The sequence below is a fragment of the Mya arenaria genome, chromosome 11, assembly GCF_026914265.1.
Source record: "Mya arenaria isolate MELC-2E11 chromosome 11, ASM2691426v1".
Classification (NCBI taxonomy): Eukaryota; Metazoa; Mollusca; class Bivalvia; order Myida; family Myidae; genus Mya; species Mya arenaria.
In genome coordinates this window covers 46,899,030-46,926,238 of record NC_069132.1, presented here as the reverse complement: position 1 = coordinate 46,926,238, position 27,209 = coordinate 46,899,030, and the positions used below count along the sequence as shown (strand labels likewise).

The 27,209-nt window shown below is 35.8% G+C and overlaps 2 protein-coding genes across 10 annotated transcripts in view; both read right to left on the bottom strand.

The window, feature by feature from the left end:
• The window catches only part of LOC128207397 (patatin-like phospholipase domain-containing protein 7), a 72,188-nt gene extending 59,648 nt beyond the window's left edge, over positions 1-12,540 (bottom strand). For all 7 annotated transcript variants that reach the window (XM_052910280.1, XM_052910285.1, XM_052910281.1 and 4 more), the window contains exons 1-6: positions 12,417-12,540; positions 11,628-11,715; positions 10,625-10,716; positions 5,657-5,748; positions 4,862-5,017; positions 16-175 (exon numbers count right to left, since the gene is read on the bottom strand). In XM_052910280.1, coding sequence (XP_052766240.1) covers positions 16-175; positions 4,862-5,017; positions 5,657-5,748; positions 10,625-10,716; positions 11,628-11,715; positions 12,417-12,524 — 696 coding nt within the window. In that variant the 5' untranslated portion in view covers positions 12,525-12,540. The remainder of the gene's footprint in view (positions 1-15; positions 176-4,861; positions 5,018-5,656; positions 5,749-10,624; positions 10,717-11,627; positions 11,716-12,416) is intronic.
• Positions 12,541-14,986: 2,446 nt separating this feature from the next.
• Positions 14,987-27,209, bottom strand: part of LOC128209585 (uncharacterized) — a 37,852-nt gene continuing 25,629 nt past the window's right edge. For all 3 annotated transcript variants that reach the window (XM_052913671.1, XM_052913670.1, XM_052913672.1), the window contains exons 8-10: positions 25,947-26,026; positions 22,079-22,170; positions 14,987-19,400 (exon numbers count right to left, since the gene is read on the bottom strand). In XM_052913671.1, coding sequence (XP_052769631.1) covers positions 18,868-19,400; positions 22,079-22,170; positions 25,947-26,026 — 705 coding nt within the window. In that variant the 3' untranslated portion in view covers positions 14,987-18,867. The remainder of the gene's footprint in view (positions 19,401-22,078; positions 22,171-25,946; positions 26,027-27,209) is intronic.

Sequence of the window (27,209 nt, the reverse complement as noted above, 5' to 3'; positions counted from 1 at the left end):
GCATAGTTAACTTACCCCTTCAGAAATGTAGACATTGATCTTGCCACTCTGTACAACATATATACAGTCATCCTGGTCGCCAATTCTGAACAGGTAGCTGCCAGCCGGGACAAACTTGCTCTCCATGTGGCGACATAGCTCCAGAAACAGCGGCTTCTCAAAGTGACCAAACACCCTGTAATGTTTTATTTCATGTAAGGAGCAGCACAAGAAAATAGCACCAAAAACTTAACTGGATTAAATAAATGGGATTTAAACTCACGCTATGACTAGACCGACTCAACCAGAAATTGGGTAAATGCCCCAACCATGTTTTTAATAGTCGGATAAGATTCCCCGTGTTTATGAGTTTAAGCCTTCTCCTAGGTTTATTTACTATTCCTTTTGTATTAATTGTATACTATTTAATTTCAAAAAATTATTTCACATAATTTTTATATACTATCATACAACATTTACAACATAAATATCAGGGGATTTTGTTTGCTTATGCAAAAATTGTTGACAAGTATTTGGCCAATATCCTCATGAGTATGACAAGTGGTGTCAATGTCAGGGTTATGTCTTATATTTAGCAGATCTTGGATTCTATCTTAGGGATCATATATTTAGAAAATTTGACATAAAACAGAGAAGACCATACTATCATTTGTTTTGAAATTGTCTTTGGGACTCAAACTTTTTCAAATTTAAAAGGGACTGTTGGTTTAACTGCTTTCCCAGTGATAATGGTCTAATGGTATGGATTTCTCCGTCCAACCTAATAGTTCATGAGTTTGGGCCTCACCAGGATAACCTTTTCTCCCACCTCAGATAAGTAGATCCAATAATTTAACCATGCTAGAAATTCTTATCTTGCCCACGGGCGAAGATAAAATGCCCGTATGGAACTCCTTTTTAATGGTCACCACATTGTAATTACCTCCCTTGTTGAAGACTGTCGTCTGTAGCATCATGGAAACCTTGTCTTGTCTTGCAATATTTAAAACGCTAATTAATTATTTCTCGCTTCAAATGTCACCATAAAACAGTTTTCATGCACCTTTCAAGAAATAATGCTTCACTCTCTGTAGGACTATATAAAGACCGATTCTACTATTAACATAATCTGAATCACTGCGCGCATATCCATGACAATCACGAATTATCGCATATCCATATGCAATTATTTTCACTAAGCACAAAAAAGTTCTAGCAAAAAATAAATATTTACTTAATTTTGTTTAACCGAGGTGGGAGAAAAAGCATCTGCCAAAGCTGCTTGTGTAAAATAGGCTCATCTTGACCCTCGCACACCCTACAATCTGGTCGGAATGAACCTATCTTACACTCTCGGCCATGGAATATACTTATACTCTTGGCATCTTCAAAAAGGCCACAACAGGTGTCATTCATATCACCTTCCAACCCTTCACAATCAAGCTAAAATAAATGGAGGCTAATTGTTTGTTTCAGTGAGATAATTGTTATATTTCATCAAATTAGGCTAAAGCACTTTCAATATCAACTTTAGGTTCAGTATTCTGAAATATATAGAGGAAAAATGTTGAGTAAGATCGTATCCTATTTCATGAGTGTCAAAATAATTTTCTATAATCAAAATAAACAAGAGCTGTCACAGAGACAGCGCTCGACAATTACCCCGCTTTCGTGTAAGGATTGAAAAGTTTTGGCAAAACATGGATCACTGTATATTTAGATTAGATTTCAATGCAATACATGATGCATATGCTGAGAAATTAACATAAATGTGGTTACATGCAGAACCTAACCAGAATTTCTAAGTCCAATAATAAAGGGCCATTATTTGCAAAATACAGTTATCAAACTTGGTTATTCAAGTAGATTGGGTGGTTGTGTGCTAACATGCAAAACCTTAATTAGAAGTTTTTCAGTCACATAATAAGGGGGCAAAAATGATATAATATGCAAGATAGAGTTATCTTTCCTGATTAATTAAGAAGGTTGAATGGTTGGGAGCCTGTGTATAAAGTTTCAATGCAATACATGATGTATTCGGGTTTCTATGTCAAATAAAAAAAGGCCATAATTTGAATTAAATACAAACTAGTTATCTTACTTGGTTATTTAAGTAGATTGGATGGTTAAGTATCATTGTATAAAGTCTCAATGCAATACATCAAGTAGTTGCTGAGATATTAACCTATGTTTGCTTACATACAAAACCTTAACCAAATTTCTTAGTCAAATAATAAAGGCCCATTATTTGCATTAAATTCAAATAAGTGTTATCTTACTTCATTAATTTAGTAGGTTAGATAGTTGGGAATACATATCTAAAGATTCAATGCAAAACATGATGTATTTACTGAGATAATGACTTAAAGGTGCTTACATGCAAAACTTTAATCAAAGTATTACGCTGACGCCGATGCTTGGGCGAGTAGTATAGCTCTTCCTATTCTTCGAATAGTCGAGCTAAAAATCCTTATCATGATACTGTCGTTTTCTGATTCCGTATCATGCGAGTACTGTGTGTAATCTCGGAACTACTTTCGCATTGCTAAAAATAGCCTGACCATTAAAACTGGTAAAACCTGTAAACTTTTAAATACATAAAATTATCTAACTTTAGCTCTAGTAGCATGTAAATATTCAGGAACATGGTTCTCATGTTCTTCAAAGAACCATGAGGATAAGCAGAGAACACTTCCAATCTAGACAGCTTGTTCAGTGAACTAGTTGTTTGCCATTTCGAAGTCCATAAATTGTTGCATTATCCATGTTTATTATCATAAATATGAGCAGCTCGCCAATATAAAGAAGGAGGCGAACACAAACTTCCCTCAAATCTGCAAAAACTAAAATCAAAACAACCTTTTTTTCTTCTTTCTTTTTTTGTGCTGTGACATTTAATAATTGTTTTCGTATTAGCAATTTGTTAATTTTGCTAAAACATAAAATATTTTGTTCTTACTTTGCTCAATAAAGTGAATTCTGTAACTTCTGACTTGTTTAACATAAGGCCCACAATATCCAAATTTTAACTGAATGAAAAGTATTGGATTATAAGTGAAAATTCCAACTTGCCCTAAAGGTTAAATTGGACGCCAACGCAAGGCTGAGTAGTAAAGCCTCTTTATTCTTTGAATAGTCCAGCTAAAAAACATTTAAAAAATGAAATTGCTATTTCTCATATAAACAGTAAGTTGTTTTTATTTCCATAAAATCTTTATTGAAGCATATGCAATATTTATTTAAAATCAAATTGTTATTTTGACATAATTAGTTCAGTTTTGATCTAAGGGAAGTAACTATAATTGATGATGAAAGTAGTTCTTAAAGCTGCACTTTCAAATATTGAACGTTTTGACATCTTTTTTATTTTTTGTCTTGGAACGAGCCATTTTTGGCGAAAATCCATGGAAACCACTGATATAAGACTACCAACAAAAAATAGATCGCATATTTTTATATTTAAGTTCAAAAAATCATGTTTTAAACCATTAGTAACGGTTTAAGCCATAAAACATTAATTTTCTAACAGAAATATGCAAATCTGCACTCTGATTTTTCATCATCAATCTTTTATCATTGGTTTGCAGATATTTATGCAAAAATTTGGAAATACATGTTGTTTGACCTAAATATTCTTGGATATTTGAACATATTATAAAAGGATATTTGTTAAAGTTATTCATATTGTGTGTAGTGTAGGTAAGATGAAAAGAAGGAAAATGAGTCCTTGATTTATAACATCGATGAAATAGCAAGCCTTAAGTATTTTCGATAAAGTGATACATATCTAATGTGGTGCCATCATAACATTGTTTTGCTGCTTTTGAAGAGAAAACACATGTTATAAATATATTATCACATTTGTGTCCATTGTTTTTTTTTAAAATACTAAACTTGTTGCACATAATGATAATGCTTGGTCGAGTGCCCTAAGTATCAATCTGTGCAACTTGTTTAACATTTTCATTTAAACATTTATATCTTATCCTCTATTTAGCATTGTCATAATATGGACACGAAGCTTCATGATGGATTACTGGCACAACTTGCAATTGGTTCGAGTTCTTGGATCAAATTAAGTTATTGTTGCTGAAAGTACATGAAATGTATAAGGTCAATAAATCTAGTAAGAATTGACATGTCTACACTACTAATTGTAAAAAGCCCGGACACAAGCATGTGTACTATGACCTTTAAATGTCAGATGTGACCTTGACCTTTGCGGTATGGACCCAGGTCAAGGTCACTGCACATCATCTCAATAAGGACAACATTTGTACCATGAAATATGGTAATCCATCAATGCAAAAGTAATTGATAGCGCGGACATGAGCCTGTGTACTATGACCTTTAAATGACTCATGCGACCTTGACCTTTGTGGTATGGACCCAGGTCAAGGTCACTGCACATCGTCTCAATGAGGACAACATTTGTACCAAGTAATATGGTAATCCATCAATGCATAAGTAAGTTATAGCCTGGACACAAAATGTTACAGCCAGAATGACGGACGGACAGACTGACAGACGGACGAAGTGCATTCCTATAATCCCCTCCCCACTCCGTGGCGGGGGATTAAAAAAGTTGTAAAAATGGTAAATCTGTGAGAGTGCAGCTTTAAAGTTGATATTTTCACTCCCTTAGTTTACAGTGGAAATATCCAATTGCTGTTCAAGGTTTTCCTCATATCATTTTGGAAATAATGTTATTTATTCTGTCCCAGTTGTGAGCACGCTGACCTTTTATTACGATAGCATAATGGGTAAAATTTTCAAAAAAGTGTCTGATCTCAAAAGGTTATTTCGCAAAAAAAACAAAACATTATTAAGCACTGGAAAGCATATTGTAATTTAGTACAAAAGCGAGACCCCTGATACTGACCGGACACTGCGAAGCATATACAGGACCTCGGAGGGGATTCTGTGGTCCCCGTCTTCAAACTCGGCCCCGTCCTCCTCAAAGAACGACTTGGGAGGTCCTTTCTTTTGTAACATTGGCTGGGATGGATCCTTCTTCAGCCGTAGGATTTTAGAGAACCTGAAAATAAGAAAATAAAAAAGGGCAATCTCTTAATTGTTTTAAAACTACCTGTGTTTAAAAACTTGTTCTACTTTTGTTGTTTTGTCGATGTGATTGAAGCTTGAGGAGACTTGGAAAAAAATGTCACCCTAAACTGTCTAACTTCTATATACTTTGGCGCTATGGGAGTTGTTGTGTACTGTATAGAGATTAATAGTGACTACAAAAAATTCAGGATGGCAGGTGGATGGAAGTTTTCTCAAGTTTTATTAAACTTCTTTTAGTTTTATGAATGTAAGTCCAGCTTGATGCTTAATAAGAGTACATACCATGAGTAAAATTACTTAAATACTATATTATAAGATTACAGAATATTTTATACATATGTAGTGTACACATATCACATTTTATGTTTTGTTCAATCATTTATTCTCATTTCAGAACAGTAACAAGTTGGAAGAGCTCCTACAATGAAATAAATAGTGTGCAGATAAATTACAACCATATTTAAATTTACGCACACTACTTATTAAACGCTAACTGTGACAATATGGTTCAAAACAGTTACTACACTCAATCCTCAACACTTGCTTCACTCTTGTTTTCAATTATGTATATTTCATAACTCATGTAGCAAGTGCAGTAAATATTACTTACTTTTTTGCTAGAATCATTATTTCCTTTCTGTTCATCTGTCCACGACCTTTACCCTGGCCCAGCCCTATGGTGTTCCGAGAGAAACTGCTCACCTGACAAAAAATACACAATTATTCAGTTTTGATTATCAAATGTAGGGACATGAGCCCAGTAGCATAAAATTTCACCAAGCTCTTGTTTATCCAGTGTGCAATGATGTCAAATAATAGATTCCCTGTGACCTCATTTATTTCAGAATCTTTTGATGTGTCTCTTGTTTGGTGCTTGTTGTGTTGAGGAGTAGTGTCTCTTGTTTGGTGCTTGTTGTATTGAGGAGTAGTGTCTCTTGTTTGGTGCTTGTTGTATTGAGGAGTAGTGTCTCTTGTTTGGTGCTTGTTGTGTTGAGGAGTAGTGTCTCTTGTTTGGTGCTTGTTGTATTGAGGAGTAGTGTCTCTTGTTTGGTGCTTGTTGTGTTGAGGAGTAGTGTCTCTTGTTTGGTGCTTGTTGTGTTGAGGAGTAGTGTCTCTTGTTTGGTGCTTGTTGTGTTGAGGAGTAGTGTCTCTTGTTTGGTGCTTGTTGTGTTGAGGAGTAGTGTCTCTTGTTTGGTGCTTGTTGTGTTGAGGAGATGTGTCTCTTGTTTGGTGCTTGTTGTATTGAGGAGATGTGTCTCTTGTTTGGTGCTTGTTGTATTGAGGAGATGTGTATCTTGTTTGGTGATTGTTGTGTTGAGGAGTAGTGTCTCTTGTTTGGTGCTTGTTGTGTTGAGGAGATGTGTCTCTTGTTTGGTCCTTGTTGTGTTGAGGAGATGTGTCTCTTGTTTGGTGCTTGTTGTGTTGAGGAGTAGTGTCTCTTGTTTGGTGCTTGTTGTGTTGAGGAGTAGTGTCTCTTGTTTGGTGCTTGTTGTGTTGAGGAGATGTGTCTCTTGTTTGGTGCTTGTTGTGTTGAGGAGATGTGTCTCTTGTTTGGTGCTTGTTGTGTTGAGGAGTAGTGTCTCTTGTTTGGTGCTTGTTGTGTTGAGGAGATGTGTCTCTTGTTTGGTGCTTGTTGTGTTGAGGAGTAGTGTCTCTTGTTTGGTGCTTGTTGTGTTGAGGAGTAGTGTCTCTTGTTTGGTGCTTGTTGTGTTGAGGAGATGTGTCTCTTGTTTGGTGCTTGTTGTGTTGAGGAGATGTGTCTCTTGTTTGGTGCTTGTTGTGTTGAGGAGTAGTGTCTCTTGTTTGGTGCTTGTTGTGTTGAGGAGATGTGTCTCTTGTTTGGTGCTTGTTGTGTTGAGGAGATGTGTCTCTTGTTTGGTGCTTGTTGTGTTGAGGAGATGTGTCTCTTGTTTGGTGCTTGTTGTGTTGAGGAGATGCGTCTCTTGTTTGGTGCTTGTTGTGTTGAGGAGATGCGTCTCTTGTTTGGTGCTTGTTGTGTTGAGGAGATGTGTCTCTTGTTTGGTGCTTATTGTGTGGAGATGTGTCTCATGTTTGGTGCTTGTTGTGTTGAGGAGATGTGTCTCATGTTTGGTGCTTGTTGTGTTGAGGAGATGTGTCTCTTGTTTGGTGCTTGTTGTGTTGAGGAGATGTGTCTCTTGTTTGGTGCTTGTTGTGTTGATGTGTCTCTTGTTTGGTGCTTGTTGTGTTGAGGAGTAGTGTCTCTTGTTTGGTGCTTGTTGTGTTGAGGAGTAGTGTCTCTTGTTTGGTGCTTGTTGTGTTGAGGAGTAGTGTCTCTTGTTTGGTGCTTGTTGTATTGAGGAGTAGTGTCTCTTGTTTGGTGCTTGTTGTGTTGAGGAGTAGTGTCTCTTGTTTGGTGCTTGTTGTGTTGAGGAGTAGTGTCTCTTGTTTGGTGCTTGTCGTGTTGAGGAGTAGTGTCTCTTGTTTGGTGCTTGTTGTGTTGAGGAGTAGTGTCTCTTGTTTGGTGCTTGTTGTGTTGAGGAGTAGTGTCTCTTGTTTGGTGCTTGTTGTGTTGAGGAGATGTGTCTCTTGTTTGGTGCTTGTTGTGTTGAGGAGATGTGTCTCTTGTTTGGTGCTTGTTGTGTTGAGGAGTAGTGTCTCTTGTTTGGTGCTTGTTGTGTTGAGGAGTAGTGTCTCTTGTTTGGTGCTTGTTGTATTGAAGAGTAGTGTCTCTTGTTTGGTGCTTGTTGTATTGAGGAGTAGTGTCTCTTGTTTGGTGCTTGTTGTGTTGAGGAGTAGTGTCTCTTGTTTGGTGCTTGTTGTGTTGAGGAGATGTGTCTCTTGTTTGGTGCTTGTTGTGTTGAGGAGATGTGTCTCTTGTTTGGTGATTGTTGTGTTGAGGAGTAGTGTCTCTTGTTTGGTGCTTGTTGTGTTGAGGAGATGTGTCTCTTGTTTGGTGCTTGTTGTGTTGAGGAGTAGTGTCTCTTGTTTGGTGCTTGTTGTGTTGAGGAGTAGTGTCTCTTGTTTGGTGCTTGTTGTGTTGAGGAGTAGTGTCTCTTGTTTGGTGCTTGTTGTGTTGAGGAGTAGTGTCTCTTGTTTGGTGCTTGTTGTGTTGAGGAGATGTGTCTCTTGTTTGGTGCTTGTTGTGTTGAGGAGATGTGTCTCTTGTTTGGTGCTTGTTGTGTTGAGGAGTAGTGTCTCTTGTTTGGTGCTTGTTGTGTTGAGGAGATGTGTCTCTTGTTTGGTGCTTGTTGTGTTGAGGAGATGTGTCTCTTGTTTGGTGCTTGTTGTGTTGAGGAGATGCGTCTCTTGTTTGGTGCTTGTTGTGTTGAGGAGATGCGTCTCTTGTTTGGTGCTTGTTGTGTTGAGGAGATGCGTCTCTTGTTTGGTGCTTGTTGTGTTGAGGAGATGTGTCTCTTGTTTGGTGCTTATTGTGTGGAGATGTGTCTCATGTTTGGTGCTTGTTGTGTTGAGGAGATGTGTCTCATGTTTGGTGCTTGTTGTGTTGAGGAGATGTGTCTCTTGTTTGGTGCTTGTTGTGTTGAGGAGATGTGTCTCTTGTTTGGTGCTTGTTGTGTTGATGTGTCTCTTGTTTGGTGCTTGTTGTGTTGAGGAGTAGTGTCTCTTGTTTGGTGCTTGTTGTGTTGAGGAGTAGTGTCTCTTGTTTGGTGCTTGTTGTGTTGAGGAGTAGTGTCTCTTGTTTGGTGCTTGTTGTATTGAGGAGTAGTGTCTCTTGTTTGGTGCTTGTTGTGTTGAGGAGTAGTGTCTCTTGTTTGGTGCTTGTTGTGTTGAGGAGTAGTGTCTCTTGTTTGGTGCTTGTTGTGTTGAGGAGTAGTGTCTCTTGTTTGGTGCTTGTTGTGTTGAGGAGTAGTGTCTCTTGTTTGGTGCTTGTTGTGTTGAGGAGTAGTGTCTCTTGTTTGGTGCTTGTTGTGTTGAGGAGATGTGTCTCTTGTTTGGTGCTTGTTGTGTTGAGGAGATGTGTCTCTTGTTTGGTGCTTGTTGTGTTGAGGAGTAGTGTCTCTTGTTTGGTGCTTGTTGTGTTGAGGAGTAGTGTCTCTTGTTTGGTGCTTGTTGTATTGAAGAGTAGTGTCTCTTGTTTGGTGCTTGTTGTGTTGAGGAGTAGTGTCTCTTGTTTGGTGCTTGTTGTGTTGAGGAGTAGTGTCTCTTGTTTGGTGCTTGTTGTGTTGAGGAGATGTGTCTCTTGTTTGGTGCTTGTTGTGTTGAGGAGTAGTGTCTCTTGTTTGGTGCTTGTTGTGTTGAGGAGTAGTGTCTCTTGTTTGGTGCTTGTTGTATTGAAGAGTAGTGTCTCTTGTTTGGTGCTTGTTGTATTGAGGAGTAGTGTCTCTTGTTTGGTGCTTGTTGTATTGAGGAGTAGTGTCTCTTGTTTGGTGCTTGTTGTGTTGAGGAGATGTGTCTCTTGTTTGGTGCTTGTTGTGTTGAGGAGATGTGTCTCTTGTTTGGTGCTTGTTGTGTTGAGGAGCTGTGTCTCTTGTTTGGTGCTTGTTGTGTTGAGGAGCTGTGTCTCTTGTTTGGTGCTTGTTGTGTTGAGGAGATGTGTCTCTTGTTTGGTGCTTGTTGTGTTGAGGAGATGTGTCTCTTGTTTGGTGCTTGTTGTGTTGAGGAGTAGTGTCTCTTGTTTGGTGCTTGTTGTGTTGAGGAGTAGTGTCTCTTGTTTTGTGCTTGTTGTGTTGAGGAGATGTGTCTCTTGTTTGGTGCTTGTTGTGTTGAGGAGATGTGTCTCTTGTTTGGTGCTTGTTGTGTTGAGGAGATGTGTCTCTTGTTTGGTGCTTGTTGTGCTGAGGAGATGTGTCATTTGTTTGGTGCTTGTTGTATTGAGGAGATGTGTCTCTTGTTTGGTGCTTGTTGTGTTGAGGAGATGTGTCTCTTGTTTGGTGCTTGTTGTGTTGAGGAGATGTGTCTCTTGTTTGGTGCTTGTTGTGTTGAGGAGATGTGTCTCTTGTTTGGTGCTTGTTGTGTTGAGGAGATGTGTCTCTTGTTTGGAGCTTGTTGTGTTGAGGAGTAGTGTCTCTTGTTTGGTGCTTGTTGTGTTAAGGAGATGTGTCTCTTGTTTGGTGCTTGTTGTGTATGTGTCTCTTGTTTGGTGCTTGTTGTGTTGAGGAGTAGTGTCTCTTGTTTGGTGCTTGTTGTGTTGAGGAGCTGTGTCTCTTGTTTGGTGCTTGTTGTATTGAGGTGCTGAGTCTCTTGTTTGTTGTCTTGAGGCGCTGAGTCTCTTGTTTGGTGTTTGTTGTCTTGTAGCTGAAAAGCCCTGAACACTGACAAAAATCAACATATTACTTAACAAGAGCATCACGAAGCCAAAACTTACACAGCCTGCTTTTGTTGTTTTAGTAGAACAAGCAGAGTAATTCAATAATTATTAAGCTCGAGTTATGTGACTTGCTAACCATGTACCGTCATTTGCAACAGTTTTACATACTGTGTACCAAGTTGCATTTTAACACATTGAACAGTTTTGGAATAATGGCAAAGTTAAAGACTTTGCAAAATGACGAGGATGATGTCAAGGTCATCACAATAGCCCTTTTTCCTTGAAAAAAAGAGGAGTTAAATTGAACCAGAGAAAACAAAAACTTAGCGTGGACAACAACTATAAACATACCTTCCTGAGCATTTTTCTGCCAAAGAAGAGAACCTTGTCTCTCTTGCGGAACCTGTACTTCTTGTGTCCACTTCCATGGCTCTGCTGGGCCACTGAAACATAATGGCATATGATAATAAATACATTCTCACATATAGAAAACATTTAGAATTAATATGCTTTTAAAAAAATATATATATTTGGATACACATTTGAATTATGAAACTAAGTAGTTTACTTTGTAGTACTGTACTACAAAGTATATTATGCTTGTCCAGAGCAAAAGTGTGAGTTCAAGGATTGTAAAATGTCAAAAAGTAAAAATCTTGAATCTGGGCCCGGAAAAAAGAGATTTTGCTCAGGTTTGGAAAATACATTTCATTAATAGTAATATGTAATATATATAGTTCACTAGTTCAAAACAATAATAATGTTTTTGCCAATTATCTTTATTTGCCAATATAGGGGCTTGAGACTTGTACACAACACATCCATAGATAATGACCTTTGTGTTTCCAAACATTTGTTGCATGTTATTTAAAAAAAACTGTGCCTGACAAAGTTACATCCGAGGCACAACCAACTATACCCTATGTGCATATATATGCGGATTTAAAAAATCATAGACCTCTTAGTGTGACCTTGACCTGTGCCATGTTATTTTAAACTCCACTTATGCATGACAAAGTTACAGCCCAGACATGACCACCTATTGGGCATATATGAAGCATTCTGTTGTGATAAACATCTATGTGTGAACTACGGGGAAGGGACATGTGCCTTGCGTGCAACATGCTATCTCTGTGTGCCTAGCAACTGTGCCACGTTATTTCAAAATTGCACAGTGCATGGCAAAGTTAAAGCCCAGACACAGAAAGAAACCGACAGATGGAAGAAATGACACATAGTTCAATTTTAATATTTCCATCTTCAGAGGCATAAAAAAATCCACACCTAAATTTGTCGGTAGAGAAATGCCAAACAAACTATTTATTAATTTTGGACTTAGAATAAAAGCACAAACCTCTGAGTCTTTGTCTGAACTTCCATAGTCCAAACACAAGAATCACAAGTGTTGTTATTATTGCAATCGACACAGCTACTACAATGCTCTGAAAGAAAATTATCAAATCAAAAACAGCAGGGCTCAGCTACCTGTATTTAGAACAAAGGGGATTACATGTATAATTTCTACACCAGAAGAAATAACACCATTAAAACTGACCAGGTACAGTATTTCCCTATCAGTAGAAATTGTTAAATATATCTTAAATTTCCATATAAATTCCCCGTTTGTGCACATTTGCAATGTGAGTTATTTCTCAGACTTAAATCAACAGTCAGCATTCTTAATTTTATGATGTCATCTGTTTTTTATCAATATTCAAATTTCAATGCACACTTTGTACTAAAAGTAACTTACAGCAGAACGGTAGGCTTAAAACAACCATAACTTTATATTTCAAAATGTCGTTAAAAAATATTATACATACAGTAGTTGAAAGTACATTTTTGTTTGCTTTCTATGTGTTAAAATGGGTCAAGACGAGAGATGTTTGCTGTCAAGGGCATTATCAAGTACAGTACCTTAACCACACAGAAGGCTCAAAGTTCATAAAACTTAGGTAATGTGAAGAACAATAATTAAACAAAATAATATATCTTAGCAATAACATTATTAAGATAAATGGAGCTGCCCAACATGTCAACAGTTGTCGAGTTGGTCATGTTTTTAACTTTTATAGTTTTAAGTTGTTAAGTAGTTTCACACTTTGAATTTGACGTTTTTAAGATGTGAAAGAGAAATGGTTACCAATGTCAAATCATATTTTGACAATCTTTCAGCAACTTGACGTTTGATTTCCTCTTCAATATCTATTAATTTGTCCTTAAAATTACTAATTTCTTCTTCTAGGGGCATTTTGACATTTCCTGCGTTCAGCCATTGGGCTATTTACAAATTTATTAACCCAAAGAAAATCTACCAACAAGTCGTGCAGTTGAAAGAAACGCAGCGGTTACTTCCCTTTACAGATCTTAACGATCTTGTGGTGTGCATCCATAAACACATTTCTGCCATTCAATTTTGAATAAAGAGGACTATCTTACAACAAAGCATAGAGATTATTTTAAAGATTAAAGCAATCAAACCAGTGTGTCAGTTTGAACTCAATCCAGGATTTGAACCCAGTGCCCCTGCTTGCAATGTTCTGTCAACTGAGCTATCTGGCTCCGATAGCTAACACTCATTTTTTGCTTGTGAAATCAACATACATAACTGTATTGGACCTTTTTAAGATTGACACCCTGGGGGGGTGGGGACGGGGGGCGGCACTTGTGAAATTGGATGGTAGCCTTGAAATCCTCAGATGTCTCTGGTTGGACCACACTATCTTCCAGTTTGTTCAACTTTCTAAATGTTTTAACAAAAAATTATTTTAGTTGCTGAAAAATTTGATGTCTTATTTGAAAGCCACTAGAATTGTATATAACTTTGTTTTGGATGATATTTCAGGTTACACGATCGCTTAAAGTTTTTACCTAAATATGCCTCTTTTTCTTTGCTGGTTAACACAAAACTATGTCCGGACATTCTCAACAATATAAACAGCAAAAAGAAAAAAAACCATCGGTGTTTGCTACCTCGCAATGGAGTACACTGGTAAGTTTGGTAACAAAGACACACATTTATGTTGTGGTTCCAATAAAATACAACCATGCATTCAACTTCCAAGAAATTTGTGAAAGAAAGTACTGTCCAAACCTAAAGGTATCAAGCTCAGGTTAGCGCATAAATAGCTGCATGTAAAGGCAATCCTCATTCAAAAGTGTACATCTAAAATGGACTCATTTCTAGGGATAGCTGTACAAACCACAACAGGATGGGATTGGTAGTGGCCTGTACCTGCAGCTGACTTAGATATGCTAAATGACATCAAACCACTAATCTCTGCTCAAAGAAAGTGATCTAGTTGGCCTTCTAAGGAGACCATTTCAGGAGAGTTCAAAAGAGATTCATTTAGCATACCGGAAAATGCTAGTTGTTTATAGTAGAACTATTTCACTTATAAGCTTGATGTGAGCACAATCTTTTGTATACATATAATAAGTGTGCATTGCATAACCGTTTACATGTTTAACGATTGTGATAAACCTTTGCATTAAGACTGAATTAAAATTAATATTCATGATACATAACCTTGTTCTTGGTTATTCAGTTTGATCTGTTTCACCATATATAAATTATCATGTTCAATATAGTATAATAATATGAATAATAACTTATATTTGACATATTGTACCAAATGATGCAATCTTTAGGATCAACAAACATCGCTTAGATGTTTTGTGTTTGACATTTGTACCTGCAGCATCAAGCAATGAGGTACCATATAACATAAGGCACCTTGTACAATTTTTGTTTTATATGATTATTCCAATTGAGATTTATCCTTGCATCAAGGCATTACCTGCCACATTGCTCGTTCACATTATTTGTTTTACCAAATCACCTTATGCAAGAAGGTACCATGATACAAAATGAACTAATAAATCTTAATTACCCATTGTATTGATATGAAATTCAGGGAACATATTAAATAAAGCAGTTAAGATTAGTGATAAAAGATTCAATGTGGCTAAATCTTTTTCTGCTATTTTAAGAAATGTCTAACCTTTGGAATCAATTTTCTCGATAGTATGAAAATGTCGCTTGGAACCTTTTTGCACCAATGGGATGACTGCCTGTTGTGATATTCAGACTAGGTTTAGATGATCATTTATATACTTTTTAGGCAGGGTTGGTAAATTTGATGAGGTTCTGTTAGTAAACACAGAGCTAAACTGATCCAACAGAAGTTGGGCTTTGTGCAATGTAAATGTGGAAGTAAGATTAAGCTTGACCTTGACTTTTGCTCTTGGGACCAGAGTTTGGAAACGCACTGCATACATATAGAAGAAACAAGAATGCCTTTTCGAAAAAGTGCCTTTCTCCTCTTTTGTGTTCTCATAGCTGAGAAATAATCAATGATAGACATGAACTTAGATCTTTTGGACTGGAGACCAACGCAAAGTGACTAATGTACTGGAGACCAACATTTGTTTTCCGCCTGTAGGTATCTGTAACCTTGACCTACTGACCTCAAATCAACAGGGGTCCCCTCAAAATCAATAGGGGTCATCTACTAGTCATGACGAACACGCATACCAAGTATAAAGTTCCTGGACCCAAAGGATCGTCAGTTTTTGAGTCCAAACTTTTTTCACCCCAAGGTCACCGTGACCTTGACCTTTGACCTACTGATCTCAAAGTCAATAGAGGTCATCTTCTACTAGTCAGGGCCAATTTGCAGAGCAAAAAGGGAGTAAAAATTGAGTTGCTTCAATATTATATTTGATATGTTACAGTATAGAGTATCAAACAAGCATTTTTCAAAACATATAAATCATTTACATATTTCATATTAGCAAAAAAACACATATCAGATAAAAACATAATGCTTTAAAATAACCTGAGTCTAAAAGTATCATGTGTATGGCAGATCACATTGTATTTAATGAATCTGGAATGGTGAGGGTTATTTAGTCATTAACAGTGTTTTGTTGTATCACACTGGTTTTATTACATAATATTTACAAAAACTATTTGATATGACATACAAAAACATGTAGGTGTAAGATTATCAGCAGTTTTAAGAAAATAATTTATGTCCTTATCTCATTAATGATCATAATAACATTATATCATTGTTGTGTCTTCATTAAAATGATCTGAACAACTTGTATTATCAGCAACAAACATGAAAAAGTAAAGATGCTTAAGAATGACAAAGCAAGATTTCCCTGTCAGCAGCTCAAATCTGCAGGAAACTACTGCAAATTACAAAAAACTACATTCTGTTTCTGACGTTCAGACAACTGAGCTGTCAAGGCTAATAAATAGTTACAGAGATTATGATCCATTTTAAACTGTTGTGCTTAAAAACATATTTATGTATACACATTTCATATATGAACAATGAAAACATTGAATGAACAATTTGTAAGGTATGGTGTACTGCTCTGGTTTTAGTAACATCCTATACTATATCTTAAAATCAATGACTGGTTGCTGATTTCCACCATTATTGGGCAGAAAATACAGTTAGAAATTGTTGTGTTCTTCAATAAAGGTATATTCAACGAAGTACAAATAAGAAACACTGCAATGTGCCTTAACCAGGTTTTCAATGATTAATTGAAGAGCCTTTGTTGTGAGATTCAGTTTCAAGTAATTTTTTTCTTTCTTTTTATAGTAACAGTGACCTAGACCTTGACCCTAGGGGCCCAAAATGCAATCCCATAAATGTCCTTCATTAACTCTTCCTACATGTCAAGTTTGGTCACAATGTGCCAACCCTAACTAAAGTTTTTTCAGTACCAACCGTTTCTCTATTTTTAGTAAGTGACCCTAGGGGCCCCAAATACAATCCCATGAAAGGTTTCCATAAACTCCTATGTAACAAATTTGGTCACTTAATGTCAAACCTTACTTAATTTATTTGATACCAAAGGTAAGTTTGAAGCCGACCCCCTGCCCACCATATTAATGACGTACTTCATAACCAGGTTTCTCTTTGTGAAAACCTGGTTAATCACATTAATAGAAAGCATTATTGTTGTGGAATTTTAAAATATGACAGCAAACCATTAATAGAATTTTATTAATAACTCGTTCTGAAATAAACACTAACCCAAAGTTGTTTCATAAATAAATTAGAAGTGCCGCAATGTGACAAAACCAGGTTTTTCATAAGGGCAACTAGAAATTACTGGTTGAAAAGCGGTTCCCGACAAATCGCTTTTTCGCATACTTTTTGATCTTCACAAACAATAGCCAATAATTTCTTGTATGAGTTTGAACTAGAGCTATCACTGAAGGTGATTAATACCCCCGAACGCCGCCTCTCATTGTGATTTATCATTGTATGAAGTTTTATGAAATTCAATCTAGTAGTTTTCAAGTAACTGTCCGGTTAAGAGTTTGACCAAAAAACACAGAAAAAGGCATTAACTCTGTAATCTGCTAAAATAGTGTAATGATTCATGTACACTGAACTCCTTCTCATTGTGCTGTACCATTGTATAAAGTTTTATTACATTCCATCCGGTAGATTTCAAGTTATGCTCCGGACAAGAAAAAAGGGCAATAACTCTGTAATTGGCTGAAATAGAATTGCGGTTCCTGTACACTGCACTTCCTCTCATTATGATATATCACTGTATGAAGTTTTATTAAATTCCATCAAATAGTTTTCAACTTATGCTTCGGACAAGAAAAAGTAATAAAGGGCAGTAACTCTATAATTAGCTGAAATAGAATTGCACTTCATGTACACTGCACTCCCTCTCATTATGATCTATCACTGTCTGAAGTTTGATTAAATTCCATCCAATAGTTTTCAAGTAATGCTCCGGACAAGAAAACAGTAATCTGTAATTGGCTGAAATAGAATTGCAGTTCCTGTACACTGCACTTCCTCTCATTATGATATATCACTGTATGAAGTTTTATTAAATTCCATCCAATAGTTTTCAAGTTATGCTCCGGACAAGAAAAAGTAACAAAGGGCAGTAACTCTATAATTAGCTGAAATAGAATTGCGCTTCCTGTACACTGCACTCCCTCTCATTATGATCTATCACTGTCTGAAGTTTGATTAAATTCCATCCAATAGTTTTCAAGTTATGCTCCGGACAAGAAAACAGTAATCTGTTATTGGCTGAAATAGAATTGCAGTTACTGTACACTGCACTTCCTCTCATTATGATCTATCACTGTATGAAGTTTTATTAAATTCCATCAAATAGTTTTCAAGTTATGCTCTGGACAAGAAAAAGTAACAAAGGGCAGTAACTATGTAATTAGCTGAAATAGAATAGCGGTTCCTGTACACTGCACTCCCTCTCATTATGATCTATCATTGTATGAAGTTTTATTCAATTCTATCCAATAGTTTTCAAGTTATGCTGCGGACAAGAAAAAGTAACAAAGGGCAGTAACTCTGTAATTAGCTGAAATAGAGTTATGGTTCTTGTGCACTGCACTTCCTTTCATTGTGCTTTACCATTGTATGAAGTTCTAATAAATTCCATCTAGTAGTTTGCAAGATAATGTCTGGAAAAATATTTGACAGAAAAAAATAAAATAAAGGGCAAAAACTCAGTAATAATCTAAAGTAGAGTTATGGTTCTTGAACACTGCACTTCCTCTCATTGTGCTGTACCATTGTATGAAGTTTCAATGAATTCCATCCAGTACTTTTCAAGTTATACTCCGGACAAAAAAAAAGTAACAAAGGGCAATAACTCAGTAATAAGCAAGAATTAGAGTTATGGTTATTGTACACTGCACTTCCCCTCACTATGCGCTACCATTGAATGAAGTTTAATCCAATTCCATCCAGTAGTTTTTAAGTTATGCTCCGGACAAGTTAAATTGCAACCGACCGACAGACAAACCGACGGACCGACCGACCACAGGGTGACTCCAATATACCCCCTTCAAACTTCGTTTGTCGGGGGTATAATAAGCAGCAACCATTCTCTTTTCTTTTTGGAAAAAGAGACATAACTAAAAAGTACTCTCACTAAAAATTACTCTAGTTAAGTTTCTTATGATATAGTTTTGCTGCCACATGCACAAGTAATGTATTACCTAAACTTTGACCCCAACCCCCTCAAAAGCATTCCCAAGCTTGCTCTTCTCATAAGCTAACTAAATATTAAGTTTCACCTCTATCCATCAACCATAACTTAAGTAATTGGGCTGAAAGCATTTTGCCATATTTAGTATTGGTGACCTTGACACTACCACCTCAAAAGCAATCCCAAGCTAGCTCTTCACATATGCTACCTACACACCAAGTTTCATCACTAGCCATCAATCCTAACTTAAGCCATGTTTCTATATTAAGTAGCAGTGACCTTGCCCCCCAACCTCCTCAAAAGCCATCCCAAGCTAGCTCTCTACATAAGCTACCTACACACAAATTTTATTCACTATGCATCAATCATTATATCCTCAGTTCATTGAAAACCTGGTCAAAAACAACAGCAAATATCATTGTATAACTATAAGTACATTATCATGAATACCAGCAAGATGTATGGGCTAAGCAACACTGAAACAATATAGACCATTTTGATCATAACCAAACCTTACTCAGAACAACAAATGATATGAATTTTATAATCTCGACTCTTACATTTTTTTTTTTTTTTACTCATTGTATCTTTTTCTGTCTTTTTTTATTTCGATTTTTTTTCTTCTTTTTTTCTGTATTATTTTCGTTCACCCCTTTTACATTATGTTTTCTTTCAGATGAGCCATCCGTATTGATGTTGTTATTCTGAAGGGATTCTACTGTTTCACTACCTTCACAAAATGTCAGTAAAAGCTTGCTTATCGGAATCCTTATTTTCTTCACCAACATTTTCTCAAAGTTTTCACTCATTTCTTTATCTCGCACTTGACAACATAAAACCTTTATCTTCTTAAGTAATTTCTTCCTACCCTGTTTGCTGACACGAAAGTGTCTAGACCCTAATTGCACATCATTCGTCCGGACAGACTGCTCAAATGCTTCAACGTCATTGGCTGTCTTCACTGTCTTTTTCAGTAAATGCTTGAACATTTCAAGCGTTTTTTTCCCTACAGAATGGCTATACTTCATCTCTGCATGACCAGACTGTAAAGCACCAACCACAGACACATTATATTCTAGCTCACTTGTGTCCTCTTGTCTCTTAACAGGTTCTGAAAAAATGGCACAAAAAACCTTCAGATATGATTTCATAATTGAAAATTGAGTTATGTTAAATAGATGGAAACTTGTACAATTGTAATCTATAAGTTCATATCTTTTCAAAAAATGCATTTGGGTCATTGGTCTTATCAGGACTAGGTACAATCCAGGCCTAGATGATGTGAATGACCCTATAAATTGCAGACAGAGAGCTTTAGAAAATGTATAAGTTTACCATTTAAAATGTCCTTCTATAGAGTTTAGTAAAAGAAAATATTTAGCTATTTTAGCATAATTATCAATTATCGCCAACATCAAAGGCAAACGACCAATTTTTGACAATATGCTATCATCATTTAATCCCTACCGAGTACATACCGTAAATGACTGGGTATTAGACACACTTTTTTCCCTCAGATTTCGATGTAAAAAAATGCCAGCATCTAATAACCAGTAACATGCTTTTGAACTTTTTTTCTGAGGTCGATTTCAGGCCGAGCGTCATTCGGAACTCCTTGGCCATTTTATCGAAAACAACCTCGGATGTATGAAGGTAAATCAGTTGAAGTTGTCCGTAAAATTTTGAATAATATCATTAATTAAATGTAGTGTTTAAGAGTTGTATTCATTGCTCTCAGTTTAAATTGATTGCCAGTGAAGTGTATTATTGCAAACATAATAAAGATTCCCAAGAGTTAAGTCCTAAAGTTTAACAACTAATTAAGAATACTACGCGATCTATTTGCGGCGGACTTAAACGTACCACTTTTTGAGTATGTAAACCGTCCATATACATCCTAGGTTGTTTTTGAAAATAATGGCCGAGGAGTTCCGAATGACAGAGCATTTGTTTAGACTTATGTAGAAAGGGATGTTACTCACGTCATATCAATTGAGTATAAATGGGTTAAAACGGCAATTGAAGATCGGGATACGGTATATTGTAAGACGCTTAAAATTAAAAAAAGATATATTGTACGATTAAAATTATAAGAAATTATTCAATATTATTTTGAATATAACAATAATTAAACATGCATATAAAAGAGTAATGCTGTGCACTGTCATTTTTTTGTCAGTTGTACGATAAGAAGTGAAAAACTCGCACTGCCTTTAAAGCTGTTTAACAAACCAATACTACAAACTGTTGCGATAATGTTCTTGTTTTTTCGCACTTTGCCACGTTCTTTATTCTTTTCTGAAGGTGTTGACATTTTGACAACAAACCCGTACAAAATAAGGTTTTTGCATTACTAAACTTTTCATTCTCAACAGATTATCATTTACTATATACTGTCACAAAGAAATCTTACAAATTGTCATAAAAGGTACTTTTCAGTGCCATCCAGATACAAATTTTAAATAATTAAATAATGTTTTTATATAACATGAAACGAATAAACAATGAAACATATTTGCTTTGTATTAGTTTTGTATGTTTTTAAAAATAACCATCGCCATTTTTCCGATTTTTTTTTTTACGTCACTGTCAACAAACATGATGACCGATCACGGCAGACGATTTTGACATTTTTTCTATGCGTCCTTTAACCCAAAACATAGATTAAAAGTTTTCTCGTATTTTTCACTGATTTTTTTGCCTGCGTCTTATACCCCCTATCTTCTTATACCCAGTCATTTACGGTACCTATTGACGTGATGCAGAGCCATCCTGATGCAAAGAGTTTTCATTTTTAAACCAATGACAACTTCTAGACCAAAAAAGGTCATGTGAACTTGGATTAAATAGGTTCTTTCATTAAACAAACTTTATAACTACCAAAGCATGATTTCAGCATCACATCAATTACCTTATGAGTAAATCTTAAATGGGTTCTCCAAAAAATGCTCCTAAATGTACATGTCCAGTGTGTTTAAAATTCCTTTATTTATGGAAACATTGATTAGCATAATATATTGCGAAAACATTGATATTTTGAAAAAAAATAGTTAACACTTTTTTGCTATGAAAGGCAGAAATATGCATCAAGAAAAATACAGTCAATGTGAACATATCTATCTAGTTTCATGTGTACATTTTTCAGCATTTTGGATTAATATCAAACAATGTTTTTGTTTAACTTTAATGCGCATGATGTGTTTGACAACACCAAGGCTATTAAAGAACCTATTCTTTCTAAGAAGGATAAATGGACTTAACAAAAGCTTAATAAGTTCACCATAAATGGATGCCTACCTTCGTCTGTTTTAAAAGTTTAAAAGTGCACTAGGTTTCCAGAGTAATGGACACGTGTGTATTGTCACTGGTAACACGTGCACTAGGTTTCCAGAGTAATGGACACGTGTGTATTGTCACTGGTAACAAGTGCACTAGGTTTCCAGAGTAATGGACATGTGTGTATTGTCACTGGTAACAAGTGCACTAGGTTTCCAGAGTAATGGACACGTGTGTATTGTCACTGGTAACACGTGCACTAGGTTTCCAGAGTAATGGACATGTGTGTATTGTCACTGGTAACACGTGCACCAGGTTTCCAGTGTAATGGACACTTGTGTATTGTCACCGGTAACAAATGTACTAGGTTTCTCATGTGAATATGGTGAAGTTTTTTGAGTTATGGCCTATATAAAAAAAATGCACGACAATGGATCAAACAACAAGACTATAACAATACCTCAACATAAAAAATAAAACAAGCTTAAAATAGCTTAGCCCAAAACAGTTTACCTCCAATGTCTTCAACAAATGTGGACCCTGCTTGAGAGGAACTCTGTAGCAAGTTGTCACTGCCCTGTTCATGAACATATTGAGCAACAGAGCTGAAATATACAACGACAATGACAGCTTCATTACAGGTTAGGGAAATCTCAACAATAATCTATTAAAATCAAGGCACGGTTATGTATGTAAAATGTTACATTTGTTTGTAAATATATGAAGTACTTTCGATGTATTTTTTATATATGTGATATATTTTAGAAAACAACAACAACAACATAACGATAAAAAAATTCAACTACTTTGTGGTTTTATCTTACAAAATAACACCAAAACATAACTCATGTTCGTAACAATACATCAGCATTAAACAATTAGTCTTTTTAAAGTATTTTGTGCAAAAAATAAGTTTTTATCCTAAAAATCTGACATTTCAGCATGTACTTCAGAATTCTAACATTTTATCAAAATGTTGAAATCTGCATCCTAAGGATATTTGAGGCAAAAAAAGTTGAGACAACTCAAGTGCAACGATGTGTCATTTCAGCACAAATTTTACATTAATAAAAGTGAGGTGTTAGAAGGGCACAGTCAAAATAAGAAACATATATTAAAAATATGACATCAATATCACTTTGAAACCTAAAAATGGTAATGTTACTACAGGAACTATTTTATGTTGACTTCATATTCCTGCACATCAAGATAATGACATCAGCAAACTACTAAGTACGTGGTGATTTGGTGAGATGTATAAAAACAGCATTTACATCGTCTATTTTTCCTAATATTTAAAGTTGTAGATATGGAAAACGCTATCATCTAAGTGTATGCGGGTGGACAAAAATGCTGCTACCAGTAACAAGAGGCCCAAAAGGGCAAATGCTCAACTGGCATGGCTCTTGTGGTCATTTTCAATCCAGAGCATGTATGTATGAGTAATAGGCAACAAATATATAGTTCACTTTTTGTGTTTGGGTTAGCTGAAAACGCTGCACTTTCAACATCTGAGGACAGAAAGTGTTTTAAGCAGATTAGTTGCAAGAACAATTTTAATATGTGCCAAGTAAAGGTAATCTGAGGGTAAAAAATATTTGCTTTCTGTACTGTACTCATGGTCAAAATTTCATTTCTGTAGCTTTAAAAATAAAAAAAGTTGGTCAAAAGGTCAAAGTCAAGGACATCCAAGGACACCAGTGATGCGTGTTTGCAAAACTGTACAAATGGTAAAAATTTCATTGCTGTAGCTTAAAAATTAACTAGAAGCGCCGCAATGCGACGAAAACAGGTTTTTGTTATGGGCAATCAGAAATTATAGCCAATTAATTTGTTGTATGAGCAAGTTCAATCTGCAGCTTCATATAAGCTTTATTCACACTAAGATTCATCAATATCCATCAATTCTAACTAAGTTAAACATTTTTCTATTTTTAGTAACAGTGACCTTGACCCCACCCCCCTCAAAAGAAATTCCAAGCTTGCTCTTCACATAAGCTACTAGTACCTACACACAAAATTTCGTCAATATCTATCAATGCTAACTAAAGTTATTGGGCAGAAACCATTTTTCTATTTTTAGTAACAGTGACCTTGACCTCAAAAGAAATTCCAAGCTTGCTCTTCACATAAGCTATTAGTACCTACACACAAAATCTCGTCAATATCTATCAATCCTAACTAAAGTTATTGGGCAGAAACCATTTTTCTATTTTTAGTAACAGTGACCTTGACCTTAGCTCCACCCCCCTCAAAAGCAATCCAAAGCTAGCTCTGTACATAAGTTACCTACACACCAAGTTTTATCAATATCTATCAATGCTAACTAAAGTTATTGAGCGGACACCATTTTTAAATTTTTAGTAACAGTGACCTTGACCTTAGCCCCACCCCCCTCAAAAGCAATCCCAAGCTAGCTCTTCACATAAGCTACCCACACACCAAGTTTAATCAATATCTATCAATGCTATCAAAAGTTATTTGGCAAAAAACATTTTTCTATTTCAAGTAACAGTGACATTGACCGTAGCCCCTCCCCACTCAAAAGCAATCCCAAGCTAGCTCTTCACATAAGCTACCTACACACCAAGTTTCATCAATATCTGTCAATCCTAACTAAAGTTATTGGGCGGAAACCATTTTTCTATTTTTAGTAATAGTGACCTTGACCTTAGCCCCTCCCCACTCAAAAGCATTTCCAAGCTAGCTCTTCACATAAGCTACCTACACACTAAGTTTCATCAATATCTATCAATGCTAACTTATTTTATTGGGCAGAAACCATTTTTCTATTTTTAGTAACAGGCGACCTTGACCTTAGCCCCACCCCCCTCAAAAGCAATCCCAAGCTAGCTCTGTACATAAGCTACCTACACACCAAGTTTCATCAATATCGGTCAATGCTAACTAAAGTAATTGGGCAGAAACCATTTTTCTATTTTAAGAAACAGTGACCTTGACCATTTTTCTATTTTAAGTAATAGTGACCTTGACCTTAGCCCCTCCCCACTCAAGCAATCCCAAGCTAGCTCTTCACATAAGCAACTTACACACCAAGTTTCGTCAATATCTATCAATGCTAACTTAAGTTATTGGGCAGAAACCATTTTTCTATTTTTAGTAACAGTGACCTTGACCTTAGCCCCACCCCCTCAAAAGCAATCCCAAGCTAGCTTTTCCCATAAGCTACCTACACACCAAGTTTCATCAATATCTATCAATGCTAACTAAAGTTATTGAACAAAAACCAATGTTTGATGTCCGCCCGCCCGCCTGCCAGTCCAATGACAACCTCATTTTAATAACTCAGTTTTCATTGAAAACCTGGTTAAAAAGTAAGTCAAAAGGGGTGGGGCCAGCTTTTGGCCAAGGGGCATAATTTCAAATGTTTTGCTAGACGGTCATCATATGATGCTCCACAACAAATATCAAAGGTATGGGCCTTGTGGTTTGAAACAAGAAGATTTTTAAAGTATTTCTTAAATAAGTCCCTAGGAAACTTGTGACCCCAGGGGCAGTGCCAGTTTTGAACAAAAGGGCATAATTTGAACAACCATGGTAGTGGACCACTAAATTAAGCCTTGTTCAAAATAGCAAGGATCTGGATAGCTGTTTCAGACAAAAAGGTTTTTCACATTTCCCAATTAAGCATACCAAACCTGTGAACCCGGGGGCGTGGCCAGTAATGACCCCAGGGGCATAATTTGAACAAACATTCACAAGCAATTGTGACTTTACATGTAAACTTGGCTAAAAATAGACTTAACTCATGAAGACTTGGCTAAAACTAGACTGGTTTTCAAAAGGAACCGAGCTTTAATGGATATCTAAATACGCACATACTATGTACACATTACCATCGCCTTTGGCCAGAAGAGCTAACTAGGCAAGCCTCATTACTGGATTACTGGAAAGATTGACACACAAGACTTTAAAATTATTATGAATTTATGAAAAAGTGGTCCACTGTCTCTTTTATCACAGGTAAGTAACGATCAGTTTAACACGACCTTAATTTAGAACTTATATTATGATAAGTTTTCAATCTTATAATTGTCATCATTAAAAAATATTCAAGTTTATTTCAAACCAATATATGTACAACTCTTGTTTCTTACTGGTCAACTAAAAAGTAATTCCATGTACAAATATGCATCTGAAAACTAACCACAACTGTCAAGTTTTCACGAGAATTTAAAAAAGAGATTCTTGAATAAAAAGATGATTTGATAGGGCATACATAACCATTTCTGATAAGGTTTTTGCCTTAATTAATGAAAATTTAAAAAAATGTATCAATAAAAACTTTTTTCTTGCACCATTTTCAGAGCAAATTCAGTAAAGGTATTCAGAAGAAAGCTCATAATTTGTTATTAATAACCATTTGTCATTGTTGCTCTGCTGATTTCCAAACACAGATGACAACCAAGTACGGAGGTGTTCTGGTAGTTCTTCCTTCAGCTGAAAAGGGATAACAATGACATTGCATTTAGTTATACATTCTGAAAATCAAAGATTTTATCTTTTAGTTCATAAAGAATAAAATGATGCCAAACTAGCTGTATAATCATAATAAGCCATCACAACATGTACATATGCATGTTATATAACAATATTTCAATATAATTTTTTTGTTTCAGCAGATCTATTAAAACAATCAAATTTGTCGAATTGATATCCCCTGCCAGATAAAGCGAAGTAGCGCATGGAAATCATGTGTTGGTGAAATATTCCAATCAAAGCAGGCAATGGCTCTTATAAGCATTGGATATGAGATATGAATTTATTTGTAACTGTTTGATTATTTGTAACTGTTTGAAAAAAAAGAATATTGTATATAATGTAGCATTTAGGTTTGACTTTAACACCTAGATTTGGACCACTTTCAAGCTACATGTAATGAAGGCTTTCATCAAGGCCAGATTGGACCAGAAATATTGCAAGAATATAGCCTAGTAACCTAGATTTTGACCCAGCTTCAAATTAATAAATTTATTCCATCAAGGCCAGATTGGGACAAGAAATATTGCAAAAAATATAGCCCCTTAATTGTTTCCAAGGTTTTCCAAGATGGTTTTACATTGACCTAGTGACCTAGTTTTTTACCTAAAGTGACATGGTTTCAAAACTAAGGCAAAATTTCATCTAGGCAAATTCTGATTAAGTTTCATATAGAATGGAGTGGATATATTACCTAGTTTTTGACCCCATGTGACCAACTTTTAAAGTCTACCTAGATTACATAAAAGGGAACATTCTGACCACAGTTTGAACAAAGTTTGACCAATCAATACCAATACTTTGTTTCATACATGATTTTTGAAAGATTTCACCTAGTGACCTAGTTTCTGACCTCATGCAACAAGTCATCAAAGAAAACATATTATTGATTAAGTCTCATAAATACAGGACCAGACATATTGTCTCTAGTATGTTTCTTACATTTTTTCTAAGATTTGACCTAGTTACGTCGTTTTTGACCGTTTCAAAGCCATATGTCAATGGACTTTGAAAATATTTGAGGTGGTACGCAAACTTTAACATTAGCCAATGCCGACGCTCAGGTGACTAGGATAGCTCTACTTATTCTTCGAATAGTCGAGCTAAAACTATTAGAACAAAAATAAAGTCTTTTGTGTTTTAC